General features: G+C 38.2%; 1 protein-coding gene across 1 annotated transcript in view; it reads left to right on the plus strand.

Moving 5' to 3' along the window:
• LOC149830226 (uncharacterized) overlaps window positions 1-17820 on the plus strand; it is a 109682-nt gene extending 91862 nt beyond the window's left edge. Inside the window, exons 16-18 of the mRNA XM_090016393.1 lie at window positions 16700-16782; window positions 17050-17342; window positions 17547-17820. Of these exons, the coding sequence (XP_089872519.1) occupies window positions 16700-16782; window positions 17050-17184 (218 nt within the window). The 3' untranslated portion in view covers window positions 17185-17342; window positions 17547-17820. The remainder of the gene's footprint in view (window positions 1-16699; window positions 16783-17049; window positions 17343-17546) is intronic.
• The last annotated feature ends 343 nt before the right edge of the window (window positions 17821-18163 follow it).

The raw sequence follows: 18163 nt of genomic DNA on the forward strand, positions 1-18163 counted from the left end.
CGCACAGGGGAGAGGATTTGTTTTCCTCCCTCTGTTTCGGGTTTTAAAACCCTGCCGATAACGGGCCCGGGTCGGGTCCTGACCCGACCCGGCTCGGGTCCGATAATTATTATTATTTTTTTTTAACGTGGGTTTTACATCGAACCTACTATTTGAGGAGTTTCACAGACCTTGTCATCTGTGATTTCTGATCTGTCAAGAATCTCACAAGCAAGTTTAGTTTGAGACAAAAAATGGCCTTTGTGAGAATAGGCAACCTCAATTCCCAAAAATATGTCAGAAATCCCAAATCTGACATTTCAAATTTTGAAGTTAAGATAAATTTAATGCTTTTGATTTCTTTGGTATCATCACTTGTTATTAACATATCATCAACATATAACAGTAATATAACAATCCCTGCATCAGATTTCTTAACAAACAATGCAGTGTCAGTATAGCATGAAGAAAAACCATTTTCAGTCATTACATTGTTAAACCTATCATGCCAAGCTTTGGGAGCTTGTTTCAAGCCATAAAGAGCTTTACGAAGACGAAGAACTTTATTTTTAGGAATTTTCATACCAGGTGGAACATTCATGTAGACTTCTTCATTAAGATCCATATTTAAAAAGACATTTTTGACATCCATTTGGTAGATATTTTATTTTCTAATGGAAGCAATGGTGATGAGACATCTGACAATAACCATACGAGCTACTAGAGCAAATGTCTTTTCATAGTCAATCTCATATTCTTGACTATACCCTTTAGCTACTAGACGAGCTTTATACCTCTCAAGAGATCCATCACTCTTAGATTTGACTTTGAACCAGGGTTACCAGAAGCGCCTAGGTAAGTGGGGAAGCGCGAAACGTCGCACTTCCGAAATGCGCGGGGAAGTGCCACTTTTAAATGGGAAGCACACTTCTCTTTTAAGGGAAACATGCTTCCCCCTCGCTTCTCCCATTTTTTTTCAATTTTTTTTGTATTTTTTATTTTTATTTTTTTCGTTTCCCTCTCGCTTTCTAGGTCGCTTCTGGTTCACTTCCTAGGTCGCTTCCGAGACGATTCTCGATTCGCTCCTAATTGGTCCCACTTTTCCCGCTTCCTAAAATTTTGAAAGTGCCTCGCTTCCCGCTCTCGCTTTCTCAACTGGCAACCATGCTTTGAACACACATCGACATCCAATAGTTTTCTTTTCACTGGGAAGCGTTTGAAATTCCCAAGTGTTGGCTTTCCTAAGTGCTTTGAGTTCACTCTTCATGGCTTCTCTCCATTCAATACATCGTTTAACATCTTTAAAATTTTTCGATTCAAAATATGAGTGAATGACACTTAAGCAAGCCCGATATTTAGGAGAGAAAGAATCAAAGGATACGAATCTAAAGGGAGTTCTTCTAGTTCTTTAGGTTTTTCTAGGATTCGAATCATGTCTGGAGATAGATTCGCTAGGTTCACTATATTGCTCAATAGCACTTCTAAAGGTGCGTCTATCTCTATGAGTATAGGTAATAGGGTCTCTAGTTATATTTTCTTCTTGAGAGGTAGTAGGGTTAGAGTTATCGTTGATTTCAACCACTTCATTGTCACTGTTATATGTTGATTCATCATCACTAGAGATATCATCATCTTTAGATAATAGATAAAAAAGAAAGGAATAGTCGATATTTTCTAAATGAGATTCATTCTTTTCAAAACTAGTATTATTTTCCAAAAAAGTTACATTCCTTAGGACATATAATTTATCATTCTTAGTATCATAACATCAAAATTCTTTTTGGGTTTCAGAATAGCCAAGAAAGGTACAAGGAATGGCTTTTGGTGAGAGTTTATCATTTTTATTTATAAGGACAAAGCATTTACAACCAAAAACTCTCAATCTATTATAATCAGATTCTTTTTCATATAGAGTTTCAAAAAGAGAGATTTTATCTAAATTTTTGGATGAAAGACAATTACTAAGATAAATGGAAGCAAGAGCCGCCTCGGCCCAAATTTTTTTTGGAATATTTTAGGAAATAAGAAGGGTTCTAGTGGTTTCAATGATATGCCTATGCTTCCTTTCGGCCAAACCATTTTGTTGTGGGGTCTTAGGACACGATCTTTGATGGACAATACCATAGTCTTTAAGATATTTCTTAAATTCATTAGATAGATATTCACTTCCGGAATCAGTCCTAAATATCTTTAAATTACTACTAAATTGATTTTTGATCATCATATGGTATGATTTAAAACATGTAAAGACTTCATGCTTATGTTTGAGAAAATATATCCAACAATATTGTGAAAAGTCATCCACAAAAATCACATAATAGGCAAAACCTCCATTGGATATGACAGGTGTCGGTCCCCAAACATCTGAATGAATAATTTCAAAAAGTTTAGTGGTAAACATAGATTTTTGTTTAAAAGGCATACTTCTCATTTTTCCAAGAATACAATCATTACAAGAGAAAGTACTTTTACAAAGATTTTTAGCAAAATTCAAATAGGACAACTTGGTGATATTGGGATGACCAAGTCTTTTGTGCCAAACATTTATATCTTTATGTTGGGCCACATTAAAAAAATGGGTTTTAGTAATTTTAAGAGAGTCCACATAGTATAAGTCTCCCTTCCTAGAGCCTTCCCCAATCAACCTACCGGACCGGTGATCTTGTATTAAACATTTATTAGATGAGAATTGAATGCCACATCCAAGGTCCGAGAGTTGAGAGACGAAAAGTAAGTTCAAATTCAATTTTGGTATAAATCTAATTTTAGGAATAAAGATGTTTTGGGTTTTAAAATTTCCAATTCCCTTAATTTCAAGAGAAGTGCCATCCGCAGTTGAAATAAAAGTTGGTGACGAATTTTCAAAATATTCAGAAAGAGAGGAAATGTTTGGAGACATATGAAATGAAGCATCAGAATATAAAAGCCAAGTGGTTTTACTTGGAGGAGAAGGAGTAGACACGACAACACTGGAAATAGCTCCCTTAAAAAGAGGTTGAAGAGCTTCCATAATTTGATTTAGAGATAGAGATCCATTTGTAGATTCCTCTTTTTGTGGTTGAGATGTGGTGGTCATTGCTAGTAATTGTAAAAGTATCTTCAACAAGATACTTTAGTCGATAACACAACAACCTTAAGAATAAATGTGTGAACATACACACCCAAGAACACTTGTGCACAACAAACACAACACACCGAATCACAAATGTGCACTTGCACCCATAAGTTTCATAAACACTAAAGAGGTTGGGCTATAATCCCAAATCCCTTGAGAAAATACAAGAGGAGCTGCCCATATAAATAGGGCTTGGAGGAGGCCTTGGGAGGGGCTCCACATAGTCGTTGGAGCCCCTCCAACGGTCACATTTGTGACCGTTGGAGGGGTCCAACGACTAGTGGGTTGGGCCCCTCCCAATGCATGTACAATGCATTAAATGCAAAAAAACAAAAAATACAAAAAGAAAAAGAAAAAAAGAAAATACAAAAAAAACATATTCTTGAAAAAGAATATGTGTAAAATTCCTAAACTACCCTTACTATGACTATATATATTTTATATATATAATTGGTAAATACATATACATATATTATATATATGTATATGTATTACCTTATATATATAAAATATATATACGAGATTACAAGTTTGATTACATAATTTAACACCCCCCCTCAAACTTAGGGCAAGATGACCGATAGTTTGCCAAGAAGGAAGTTGAACCGCGGAGCGCACAGGGCTTTAGTAAAGAAATCGGCCAACTGATATTCGGACGTGACATAAGGAAGGTCGATAACTCCTCGGAGATATGCTTCACGAACATAGTGACAGTCCATTTCGATGTGTTTTGTCCGCTCATGAAAGGTGTGGTTCTTTGCAATGTAGATTACACTTTTGTTGTCGCAGCATAGCTTGGTGGGTCCTTCAATTTTGATCCCCATGTCTTCTAGCAGTTGGTGAATCCAAACAATCTCCATGGTAGTAGTGGCCATGGCACGATATTCAGCTTCAGTTGAGGAGAGCGACACCTTTTGTTGCTTCTTGCATCTCCACGAAATTAGTGAGTCTCCTAAGAACACACAAAAACCAGTGGTGGAGTGACGGTTATTTGGGTCACCTCCCCAATCTGAATCAGTATAAGCAATCAATTTTAAATCAGAGGAAGAGGACAGAAAAACTCCCTTATTTAGAGTACCCTTTATGTATCTTACGACCCGTAAGATGGCACTCATGTGAACGGATGTAGGCGCATGCTGAAATTGACTTGCAGTATGGACTGCATGGGATATATCTGGTCTGGTAATACTCAGATACATCAGGGACCCTACAAGCTGTCTGTAAGGTATAGGATCCAATAGGGGAACTCCATCATCAATTTTCATCTTTGCTCCTACTTGTGAGAAATTAGATGTGGGAGTCACCTTACTATCGTAGCAAGAGATAGAGAGAGAGGTAAGAGGGAAGAGAGAAAAAAATGTTGGGCGGCAATGATGTCTTCTCCCCTTTCCATTGATATTTATATATTGTACGAGTGGTACAATACAGTACAATAGTACAATACAGTACAATACAGTACAATAGTATAATACAGTACAGTATGCTGTACAATACAGTACAATAGTACAATACAGTACAGTATGTTGTACAATACAGTACAATACAGTACAATAGTACAATACAGTACAGTATGCTGTACAAGTGGTACAATACAGTACAGAAATATATTCATTTACATATACATATTTAACAGCCTCCCTCAAGTTGAGGATGATCTTCAATCATGCTCAACTTGCCCTTAAGTAACCAAAATTGATGACTAACCAATCCTTTGGTGAAGATGTCTGCTACTTGGTCTTCTGATCTGACATACGAAGCCTCAATTTCTTTTGTTTCAATCTTTTGTCTAACAAAATGCTGATCAATCTCAATGTGCTTCGTGCGACAATGATGAATAGGGTTAAAAGAAATATTAATGGCACTTTGATTATCACATAAAAGCAGAGAGGAAGAGATAGGTTCATTCAACTCTTGAAGAAGATGCCGTACCCAAGTGACATCAGCTGTCCCTGCTGCCATTGCCCTGTACTCTGCCTCAGTGCTGGATTTAGCAATGGCCTTTTGTTTCTTACTACTCCAAGTGACAATATTTGGGCCAATAAAAACACAATATCCTGAAACCGACCTACGCTCATCAGGGTCCCCACCCCAATCTGCATCACAATATGTAAGTAAACGGTGTCCTGTAGTGAAGCTTTCATCTTTGTGATAGAGCAATCCATCTCCAATAGTCCCTTTCAGATATCTGAGAATACGCTTAATACATTCCATATGACAATCAGTGGGAGCATGCATAAACTGAGATGCTTGATTTACAGCATAAGCAATGTCAGGTCTTGTAAATGTAAGATATTGCAACATACCAACAATGCGGCGATATAAAGTGGAATCATGATATAATTGGCCTTCTTTTGCACTAAACTTATGATTTAAGACAGATGGGGTGCTGAGAGGTTTACAATTAATCATACCAGTGGTGTGAAGAATGTCAAGAGTATACTTGTGTTGACTTAGAGTGAGTCGATCATCTTGTCTATCGACTTCAACTCCCAAGAAGTATCGCAATGGGCCTAAGTCCTTCATCTTGAATTTGGCCATGAGTAAAGACTTGACCAAGGCAATATGTGCATCATCACTCCCAGTGATAATGATGTCATCAACATATATAAGAACCCAAGTAGTAACATGATCATTCTTATACATAAATAAAGAATGATCAAGTATACTCTTAGAAAAGCCATGCTGCTGAATTTCCATGGAGAAACTCTCAAACCAAGACCGAGATGCCTGTTTTAAACCATAAAGAGACCTTCTCAATTTACAAACCCATGTAGCCGCATCATGTTCACTATATCCAGGAGGTTGCTCCATATACACCTCTTCCTTCAACGCATTCTTGACATCCAACTGGCTAAGAGACCAACCATGCTGAAGTGCCAAAGTGAGGATCACACGAATGGTGCCAATTTTGACAACAGGGCTAAAAGTTTCCTCATAATCTTGCCCATATTGTTGTGTGAATCCGCGTGCAACAAGGCGAGCTTTATATCTTTCAATGCTACCATCTGGTTTACGCTTGATCTTGTAAACCCATTTGGAACCAACAACATTTCTATCAACAGGTCGAGGAACAATATCCCATGTATGACATTCATGAAGTGCTGCCATTTCTTCGTTCATAGCTTCAACCCAAGCTCGAGAATGGGCTGCCTGATGGAAAGTAGACGGCTCTTTCTCTTTGGCCACATTGGTTAGAAACAACTAAAAGTCAAGAGAAAAATTGTTGTAACTAACCCAACGATGGATAGGATGCCTTTCACGTGTGGATCGTCGAAGAGGGGGAGCCTCGTGAGATGGAGTTAAAGGGGCTCCTCGACGGGCATAAACCAAACCTGAAAACCGTGAAGGTGCATCCTGGATGATGGAGTTGTCTGCTTCAAACTGAATTGGTTCATCAACAACAGGATCTCTGATAGAGTCATATAGCAAAGTATCACAAAGCCATGGATCATAAGTAGTTTGCTCATATACCTGAGAAGTATCACAAGTGTTGAAATGGTCATCATCAAAAACAACATTTCTAGACACCTTAATCTTACCCAAAATAGGATCATAACATCTATATCCTTTATACCCATCGGCATATCCCAGAAATCTGCACTGAACTGCTCTGTCCTGAAACTTGTTACGTAAAGAATGATCCACATGGACATAACAAATGCATCCGAAAGCATGCAAATCATCATAAGAAGGGTGAGAACCGTGAAGCAAATAATAAGGAGACTGATCTCCTAATAATTCCATAGGCAACCTGTTAATGATATGCACTGCAGTGTGAAAGGCCTCAGTCCAAAGAGAGAAAGAAATATCAATATTGTGCATCATACTTAACGCGGTTTCAACAATATGCCGATGCTTACGTTCTGCTACTCCATTCTGTTGTGGAGTGTAAGGACAAGAGGAGTTACGTGTGATGCCATGGTCCTTTAAATATTCACTAAAATCATGAGATATGTATTCTCCACCACCATCACACTGAAAATAAGTGATATTTGAATTGAAAAGGTTCTGAACAAGAGCATGGAATTGTTTGAAAAGTTTGAACACTTCAGATTTAGATTTCATAAAGTAAATCCAAGTGTAACGAGTGAAAGAGTCAAGAAATAACACATAATAACGAGAGCCAGATAGAGATGAAACAGGAGCTGGGCCCCAAACATCAGAGTGAATAATTTCAAATGGCTTGGAAGCTCTTTTATTGATACTTTGAAAGGGAAGTACATGACTCTTGCAGACATTACAACTAGGACACTTATGATCTAATTTGACTTTGGGAATAAAACCCTGAGAAGACAATTTGTCAAGGAACCCTTGACTACAATGACCTAACCGACGATGCCAAGAAACTGGCTTATTACATTGCATAACAGAAGAAGACTGACTCAAATAAGCAGGAAAAGATGGAGACACGGTAGATGACGTCTTCAAAGTCCCGGGGGCTGCTTCGAAGACGTACATGTTTCCGCGTCGTTCACCCTTAGCGAGCATCTTCTTGGTTCGAAGGTCCTTAAGACAAACAGAAGACGGAGTAAATTCCATGGATGAATTTGTTTCATCAACCAATTTAGAAACAGATAAAATGTTTTTCTCAATGGCAGGAGTGAGTAAGACATTTTTCAATGGTAGTGTAGATTGTGACAAAGAGAGAGATGCATTTCCAGTATGAGAAATAGGGTGGTGGGAACCATCTCCCGTGACAATAGTGCCAGTGCCAATATAAGGAACCATGTTGGAAAGTTTACCTGCATCAGAAGTAACATGTGCGGCTGCTCCAGAATCAATATACCAAACTCCATCATCATTCTGACGCAAATTCATGTTGTTAAATGCAGTCATCAGAATTTGTTGCACATCATGTGGCAACCCTGCACTCTGTCCCTGATCAGTACCCTGATGTGCTCGAAAATTTCCCTGCGGCTGCCCCTGAAACTGTCTAACATTCATCTGTCCAGCTCTTGGTCCTGGCCTCCCTGCCTTGTTGCGATTCTGTGGGTTGTGCCAACAATCTGCTTTCACATGGCCACGCTTGTTGCAATGGAAGCAAGTAGGGACACGGGTACCTCTAGTGGCAGGTGGAGCAGTAGGAGTAGGAAGGAGTCCTCCACGGCCCATATGAGCAGCAGGTGGACGAAATGAGGTAGACCCAGATGTAAACATGACAGGATGAGGATCATCAATAAGATGATCTTGAGTCAAACTAACTTCATACTGTAGGAGTTTGGCCTGTAAATCCTCAAAGCATGGAAGTGTAGAGGCAACCTGTAATGCAGTGCAAAACATACGATATTGGGGCCCAAGGCTTCCCAATACCTGCTGAACAACATCTCTGTCAGAAACAGGATATCCAATAGCGGCCAACTGATCAATGATAATTTTGATATCCCCTAGAAATTCAGTAATGGTCTTAGTTCCCTTTCGCATAGATTGGAACTGCCATTTCAGTTGAAGTGCACGTGATTCAGAAACCTGTGAATAAGAGTGAGCAAGATGTCTCCATAGTTCTGCAGTAGTAAAATGGTCAGAGATAGTTTGTAATATACGATCAGATAACGTGGCAGTCAAATAGGCAACCACAGATTGGTCCTTCTGAAACCAAACATCATACGCAGAATTTGGAATAGCAATGCAACTCACCTTCCCATCATTACCAGTTACCTCTTGCGTAATAGTCATAGGTGGGGCGGGTGATCCCCCATCCAGATGCCCGGAAAGACCATGACTTCGGATAAACGGCAGAATTTGGCGTTGCCAAAGTAAGTAGTTATCATGAGTTAATTTGTGAGAAACAAGTTGAGAAAGAAATCCGGGGCTGATTTTAGAATCCATAAGGAAGAAGATCAAAGATGAATCAAACAGCACGACAGAAATTCGTAGGTTGTACGGACAGAACCGTACGGACAAAAATTTTTGAGTTTTGGAAATCACGATTTTTTAGTTAATCGTGCAGAATGTACGATTTATCAACTATATTGCAAGAAATAGATAAGAAATCACAAGAAGTTTGAGAAAAGAGGCACTTTTGAGAAATGAGGGTTCCCAAATTTGGGGAAAACAGAAATTAGGGTTGATAAAATTGGGGATAACAGAATATGTAAGAAGGAAAAGATGCACGATATGAGGAAATGAAGAAACGACGTCGAAATATAGTGATTCAACGGAGAAACAACAAAGAAAAGATGAAAAAAAAAACACTTTCCTTGAGAACGCCCAAAAACGCACGTCAAGGTCCTTAGGGGCCTTCCAGATGATCGTGATTACCACGCCCTTGGCTTTGATACCATGTGAGAAATCAGATGTGGGAGTCACCTTACTATCGTAGCAAGAGATAGAGAGAGAGGTAAGAGGGAAGAGAGAAAAATATGTTGGGCGACAATGATGTCTTCTCCCCTTTCCATTGATATTTATATATTGTACGAGTGGTACAATACAGTACAATAGTACAATACAGTACAGTATGCTGTACAATACAGTACAATAGTACAATACAGTACAATATGCTGTACAATACAGTACAATACAGTACAATACAGTACAGTATGCTGTACAATACAGTACAATACAGTACAGTAGTACAATACAGTACAATATGCTGTACAAGTGGTACAATACAGTACAGAAATATATTCATTTACATATACATATTTAACACTACTACCGCAAGAGTTTCACACAGCTTCTCATCTGTAATACCTGACCTGTCAATGATCTCAGAAGCAAGCTTAGTTTGAGATAAGAAATATCCTCGAAGAGAGTATGCCACTTCAATTCCCAAAAAATAAGTTAAAAAACCCAAGTCAGACATTTCAAATTTATCTTTTAAGATAGATTTTATACTTTTAACCCCGCTAGAATCACTCCCAGTGATGAGCATGTCATCAACATACAGAAGTAAAATAACAATCCCTGCATTGGATTTTCTAACAAATAGAGCAGTGTCAGTAAAACAAGAGGAAAAACCATTCTCAATCATAACAGAGTTAAATCTATCATACCAAGCCTTGGGAGCTTGTTTTAGGCCATAGAGTGCTTTCTGAAGACGAAGCACCTTTCCCTTAGGAGTCTCCATTCCAGGAGGAGCATCCATGTAGACTTCTTCGCTTAAATCGTCATTTAAAAAGGCATTTTTCACATCCATTTGATAGATGTTCCATTTGTTGATAGAGGCAACGGTTATAAGACATCGAACAGTGACCATACGAGCTACAGGAGCAAAAGTTTCTTCATAGTCAATACCATATTCTTGACTATATCCTTTTGCAACCAAGCGAGCTTTATACCTTTCAAGGGATCCACCACTTTTAGTTTTTACTTTGAAAACCTATCTGCACCCTATTGTTTTCTTGCCTTTGGGAAGATTTTGGAATTCCCAGGTTTTGGCTCTTCTCAGAGCCTCAAGTTCATTGTCCATAGCATTAATCCATTCAGGGCATTTACGTGCTTCTTCAAAATTTCTAGGTTCTATATAAGAGTGGATGGCACTAAGGCAGGCTCTATATCTTGGTGAGAAAGAGTCATAGGAAATGAACCTAGAAGGAGGCCTTCTACTTCTCTCAGTTCTACGAGGGATCACTTCATTCTGAGAGGCACTGGAACTGGCATCATTATATCTGTCAAGAGCACTCCTAAAGTTGTTTTGATCTCTATGAGAGTAGGTGATAGGGTCTCTAGGTAATTCAATAGGTTGATGTGACGAAGGAGACAAGGAGATGTTTTCCTCGGTTTCAAGTTCATTTGGGTTATCTTGATCTGACTCATTATCACTAGTATCATCGTCCTTATTCAGTAAATCAAATAAAAAAGAGTAATCCATATTTTCATTATGGGGGTCACAACTTTCAAATCCACTAACATTTTCCAAAAAACTCACGTTCCTGGAAACATACAACTTATCACTTTTGATATCATAACAACGAAACCCTTTTTGGGTTTCAGAATAGCCAAGAAAGGCACAAGGAATGGCCTTTGGAGAAAGTTTGTCATTCTTATCAGTAAGAACAAAACACTTACACCCAAAGACCCTTAACCTGCTATAATCAGGTTCCTTATCATACATTTTTTCAAAAGGAGAAATTTTGTTTAAATTTTTCGATGGAAGTCGGTTTATGAGATAGACAGAGGTAAGAGCTGCCTCAGCCCAAAGATTTTTTGGAATGTTTTGAGAAATGAGCAAAGTCCTAGTTGTTTCAATGATGTGCCTGTGTTTTCGTTCGGCTAACCCATTTTGTTGAGGGGTTTTTGGACATGATTTTTGGTGAAGAATTCCAAAATTTTCAAGATAACCCTTAAATTCATTTGAGAGGTATTCTCCTCCAGAGTCAGACCTAAAAATTTTTAAAGATCCATTGAATTGATTTGAAATCATCATGTGAAAATTTTTAAAGGTTGAAAAAACTTCATGTTTATGTTTAAGGAAATAGATCCAACAAAACCTAGTATAGTCATCCACAAAGATTACATAATATGAAAAACCTCCTTTAGACATTACCGGAGCCGGTCCCCATACATCGGAATGGACAATTTCAAATGGTTTTGTGGTAAACATGGATCTTTGAGGAAAGGGCAAACATTTCATTTTCCCAAGAATGCATTCATTACACAAAAAGTCACTTTTACAAAGGTGTTTAACAAAAGGCAAATACGAGATTTTAACAATATTGGGATGACCCAATCTCTTATGCCATACATGAATGTCTTTGTTTTGGACGACGTTGCAAAATTGACTCTTGGGAACTTGAAGAAAATCTACGTAGTAGAGGTTTCCTCTTCTAGAGCCTTCCCCAATCAATCTCCCGGACTGGCGATCCTGTATCCAACATTTATTAGAAGAAAATTTTATATCGCAACCATGGTCCGAGAGTTGGGAAACGGAAAGAAGATTTAGGTTAAGGTTTGGGATAAAACGAATTTTTGGAACAAAGAAGTCTTGTTTTTCAAAATTACCTATTCCTTTAATCTCAAGAGATGTACCGTCCGCGGTTGATACAAAGGATGGAAAAGCACTTTTAGAAAAATTTGAAAGAGTGCAATAACTAGGGGTCATGTGAAAGGATGCCCCGGAATCTAAAAGCCAAGATGTCTTACCGGGGGAAGAGGATGACATAGCAGCTCCGGAAGTACCTCCCTTGAGAAGAGGTTGTAGGGCTTCCACGATTTGTTGAAGAGAAAGAGACTCACTTGATAAAGGGGGTCGTTCTTCAACTTGAGATGCCATAGCCGTTGCAATCAATTTCTTCCATTTAGGACACAAGGGTTTGATATGTCCGGGTTCTTTACAATGATAGCAAGTTACTTTGCTATAGTCTCTTTTGCCATACCGATCATTTCCTCCTTGACCTTGATTCTTGAAATGAGGGGGTCTATAGGTCCTCATGTTATTTCCCGGTCTTGACACGGCATTAGCCATTTCACCATCTTCTTGAGTAGAAGAAGTAACAAGAATGCTAGGATTATTTTTGCCAATCCCCATACGGGTTTCTTCACCACTTAGCTTGGTGATAACATCTTCGAGTGAGGGGGATGTGAAGGCGGAGAGAAGAGAGGACCGAACTTGTTCAAATTCGGGTCTAAGGCCATTTAAAAAATTGAAGAACAGGTCTTCTTCAAGTTGTTTGTGCCTTAATTCGATGGCCTCACCACTCCATTTAGGTTCAAGAATTGCAAGCTCGTCCCAAATAGAGGATAATTTGGCAAAGTACTCCCGAATGGTCATGTCATTTTGTTGGAGAGTCAAAGCCCTCTTTTGAAGAAAGTACTTGTGGGATAGATCTCTTGAGGTGTACATTTTCTCAAGATATACCCAAGCTTCGGAAGCCCTTTTAAATTTGATGATGTTGGCATTTATCTTGGTCTCAACGGATGAGAAAATCCAAGATAATATCTTGAAGTTCTTCATTTCCCAATCATCATGTTTCTTAGAATACTCTTCAAGGGCCTTTTGTCTTTCATCCCCTTCAAGAATCTTAATATCACCTCCTTCAACAATGGTAATTTTGGGTTTCGGTTCCGGTATGGATCCATAAACGTAACCCCAAAGCCCCTTTCCTTTAATATGGGCTTCCATATTACCGGCCCAAACATGATAGTTTGAGCCATTAAGCTTAAACCCAAGAGAGAAATGAGAGTCTTTTTCGCCCATTAGAGAGGAAAGAATGCAAGAGATAGTATGTACCTTAATTACTTTTTGCGTCTTTCTTGACAAAAGGAGCTCCTAAAATATTGCTCGAAGAAGATGATCCTCTTTGATTTCAAAAAACTTGAAGGCATGCTTCCCGAGGAATGCAAAAGAAGGCGAGTCGCAATTCTTCTTCTTCAACGAGGCTCTGATACCATGTAAAAGTATCTTCAACAAGATACTTTAGTCGATAACACAACAACCTTAAGAATAAATGTGTGAACATACACACCCAAGAACACTTGTGCACAACAAACACAACACACCGAATCACAAATGTGCACTTGCACCCATAAGTTTCATAAACACTAAAGAGGTTGGGCTATAATCCCAAATCCCTTGAGAAAATACAAGAGGAGCTGCCCATATAAATAGGGCTTGGAGGAGGCCTTGGGAGGGGCTCCACATAGTCGTTGGAGCCCCTCCAACGGTCACATTTGTGACCGTTGGAGGGGTCCAACGACTAGTGGGTTGGGCCCCTCCCAATGCATGTACAATGCATTAAATGCAAAAAAACAAAAAATACAAAAAGAAAAAGAAAAAAAGAAAATACAAAAAAAACATATTCTTGAAAAAGAATGTGTAAAATTCCTAAACTACCCTTACTATGACTATATATATTTTATATATATAATTGGTAAATACATATACATATATTATATATATGTATATGTATTTACCAATTATATATATAAAATATATATACGAGATTACAAGTTTGATTACATAATTTAACAGTAATTTCTTTCACTTAGGACAAACCGGTTTGATATGACCTGGCTCTTTGCAAAAATGACACAATTTTGCTAAAGTTCCTTCTTCCGCCTTGACCACCTTGATTTTGGCTTTTAAAATGAGGATGTTTATATGTCCTCATGCTGTTCCCAGGCCTAGAAACAACATTTGCTCCATCACACTCATCTTGATTTGTGGGTATTGCAAGAACACTTGGATTTTGCTTGCTAATGCCCATGCGAGTTTCCTCTCTACTTAATTTTGTAATGACGTCTTTAAGAGAGGGAAATGTGAAGGAGGATAGAAGAGAAGATCTAATTTGCTCAAACTCGGGCTTAGCCCATTCAAAAAGTTGAAAAATCAATCTTATTCTAGTTGTTTATGACGAAGTTCTATAGCTTCTCCACTCCACTTGGGTTCGAGTATAGAAAGCTCATCCCAAATGGAAGAGAGTTCGACAAAATATTCCCCCTTATAGTCATATCCCCTTGAAGAAGGGTTAGTGCCCTCTTTTGGAGGTAATACTTATGAGACAAGTCTCTAGAAGTGTACATCTTCTCAAGGTACTCCCACGCTTGAGAAGCCTTTTTAAACTTTATAATATTGGCGTTGATTCTAGTCTCAACGGAGGAGAAGATCCAAGACAAAATCTTGAAGTTCTTCATTTCCAACTCATGTTTTTTGCTATATTCTTCTAGCGCCTTAGTTCTTTCATTTCCCTCAAGAATTTTGATTTCTCTTTTTTCAACCAAAGTAATTTTAGGCTCCGGTTCTAGAATCGAGCCTTGAACATAACCCCAAAGCCTTTTCTCTTTAATATGGGCTTCCATATTTCTGGCCCACATGTGATAATTGGAGTCATTAATTTTAAAGCCAAGAAAGAAATGAGTCTTTTTCACCAATTAGAGAGAGAAGATGAGATAATAGAATACGTACCCCAATTAGATTTTAAATCTTACTTGTTGTAGTAATCTTCTAAAATATTGGATGAAGAGAAGTCTTCACGCCAATCACAAGAAAGTTGAAGGCACACTTTTCGAGGCACTCGATATTGTGAAGAACCACAAGATTTTCTTTCTCCAAGCAACCTAGCTCTGATACCATGTGAAAATCTCTATAAAAAGAGATTTTGTATATAAACACAATGCTAGAAACACGAAGTGTGCACAAAGACACGAAGGAGAACTCTCACAAGTGCACAAAAGCATAAAAAATATCAACTTCAATATATTGGGTCCCAAAAGGGGCTTTACAAAAGCTTGAAAAAGCTAGAAGGGGAGCACCCCTATATATACATGTTGGAGAAGTGGGGGGGCTCCAACATATACGTTGGAGGGGGCTCCAACGTATGTGTTGTGCGCCCCCCCCCCCCCCATATTATAAAAGACGAAAAACAAAAAAATAAAAAAGGAAAAACTAAAAGAAATAAAAGTGTGAAAAAATAGTCATATTCTCAAATGAGAATATGCGCATAATGAGAGATGACCGAAATACCCTTTATCGGGTTTTGAAAAATGTATTTATATATATATATATATATCTTTCCATATATATATAAGATTATATATATAAAAAGAACATTACATTTTAACAAGGTATACTATAGTGCAATATGCATCTATTATGCACCAAATATGTGGCAGCATAATAGGCAAGTATTTTTTACTATTCATGCCATTTTCTGCCCTAGCCTTTTCCAGTTATATATTGTATCAACAGTTGGCACTATATTAGGATCAAGGCCAGGTGAGGCTGATGCCACTCTGTTCTTAACTGGATATGCTCCTTTAGGGTGTGTTTGAATCCCTCGTATCTCAAATCCAAGGGTGATCAGAAGATTTGAGAACACTCTCCCCCATCCATTCTCAGATTTAGGAGCCTCGCTCCGCTTTATATGAGGGATCTCAGATCAAGGATCTGAGGCCCCCTCTTTTGAGAAGCCAATTATCTTGGCCTGCGGCCTGCTCCACATCAGCTTCCCCATGCCACCTCAGATCTTCAGATCTTAAACATCCCATTAGAGTCCTCTCCAGGAAACTGAATCTGGCTCATGTTGGTACCAGACACTAATCTGATCTGTTGAAAGTTCAAGTCACGTAATCTCTTGAAATTCCAAGATACTTTTATTGCTTTTTGTTTTCAACGGTGTTGCTGCTGCTTGATTTCATTTCATAAAATTTAAGCAGGATCTTTTCTTTGATTCACATTAATTCTTAACGTATAATTATGCAACTATAGTGAATCTAACATTAATTCTCTACTTGACCTAGGTATTGTGTTTAGGATCATATTTCCTATAAATAGCAAGAGAAGGTTGCTGCATAAGGGCAGAATGCCTAGAGGTTATGTACATAAATTGCATTTTAGTCACTTGTGAAAGCAATTGAAGTGAAGTGTATTTGTAAAGGTTAGGGATTGACTAAGATAATTCTTTCATTGTATCATTTTCTTTTGTTGTGTAAAACGAAAAAAAAGATAATGAATTGATGGTTGGAGAGTCATAATTGTCATTAATGAATTAAGTCCTACAGTAGCCTAATGAACTTGATGGATCTTCCCTTCTTGAATGATTCTGACTGTGATTCCCTTTTATTTGATCTTACAACTTCCAGCAATAATTTCTTTTTCTCTGCCTGATAGGTTATGCATTGATCGAGCTTGATGCTTTCTCCTTTGTGCTGATGTTGAGCATTTTGCAGATAATGCACCTTCTGCTCTTGTTAGTCTTGTTGGTCGTAAGGAGTATGAACGTTGTGCAAAGGATGTTTATTTTTTCATTCAGGTAGCTTGCTAGTTCTGTGTTGAGATATGGCAATGTTTTTTTAAAATTTAATTTTGGGAAGTGGTTTTACAATCACCTGCCTTTGATCTCGCTGATATCATTGCTTGAAAACATTCCACTTCCCAAAAGCAATAATATGGTGTTTGGAATTTCATCTATATCAGTTAAATTCTGAATGCAAGCTGAAAATATTATAAGTGTTTAATTTCTCGGTATGCATTATACAGTTTTCATGAAGGATTTTTCTTTTTTTTCTCTCCCATGCAGTCTGCTGTTTGTATGAAGCAATTGGCTTACAGCCTTCTTGAGTTGCTTCTCCAAGCAGCGTTCCCTGAGCTCCATGATGTTGTCAACTTATGCCACACAGAAAAAGAATGCTTTGGAGATGTTGAAGAGGAATAGAGCATTTTTTGGAATTTGACTGGTTTTGGCATGTTAGATTACTGGTGGTCGTCTAGATTGGTTGCTCAAAGGTTTGGTGTGAGCTTGTCCAAGCCTGCAGAAAGGGCTCCTTGCATTGCTCATAGTGATCCACTATTACCTCTTGTCCATTTTTTGCGGTAAGTTTTTTTGGCTGCTCCCAGTTGAATTTTGAAGCCATGTCTATTCACCAAAAATTGATGATATTCATATAATTGTTGTTCAATATTGTCTTCGCACATTTGGTTCATTGTGCAAAATGATTATCTGGTATCGTGTCCTGTGACAGTTCTGTTATTGCAGAAAAATGAAGGGTCTGACTATCGTCTGGAATATTTTTTCAGGTATTTGGTTCAGAGTGGATTGAGTTCTTTCGGGTTTCTAATTGGGACTCTTATACAAAGTTCACTGTACATAGAAATCATGTTGTGAAGTTGTCATGTTTATAATTTTTTTATTCATTAAATGTTTTTACCCAATCCATTTCTTCCCCCTATTTTTGAGATATGGGTTCTCATGTTTAGGCGTTTTTGTTATTCAACATAAAAGCTACTCCTAAATTAATTTCCCAAGCGAAGGGAGAAAAGTGCAATGAATTCTATCATGTCAAACCTTGATATCTTTGTGGACTTGGTATGATCATTGTGCTCATATTTTGCTGTTAACTTTGTTGTCTCTTTACATTTCTAGTTCAATAGTTTCATTTTCCTGCTCTTGGCCTCCTGACCTAAGAGAAAGTGGTGGGCACATGCTATTACGCTACTTGTTTTTTTTCTTTTTTTCACGTGGAACAAATAAAACACCCTGCAATCAGAGACCTAGTCGAGCTGGATAGTCATACCTCGGGTTGTTGTTCCGGTTGTGTAAAACCATGGTGCCCCCCCTTGACCCTCAGGGAGCCTCATGCTTTGCTTTATTGAAGAGGCTGGTCACACGGGAACTCGAATTTAGGGTAAGGAGA

Source organism: Nuphar pumila, chromosome 8, assembly GCF_984573655.1.
Source record: "Nuphar pumila chromosome 8, dmNupPumi1.hap1.1, whole genome shotgun sequence".
NCBI lineage: Eukaryota > Viridiplantae > Streptophyta > Magnoliopsida > Nymphaeales > Nymphaeaceae > Nuphar > Nuphar pumila.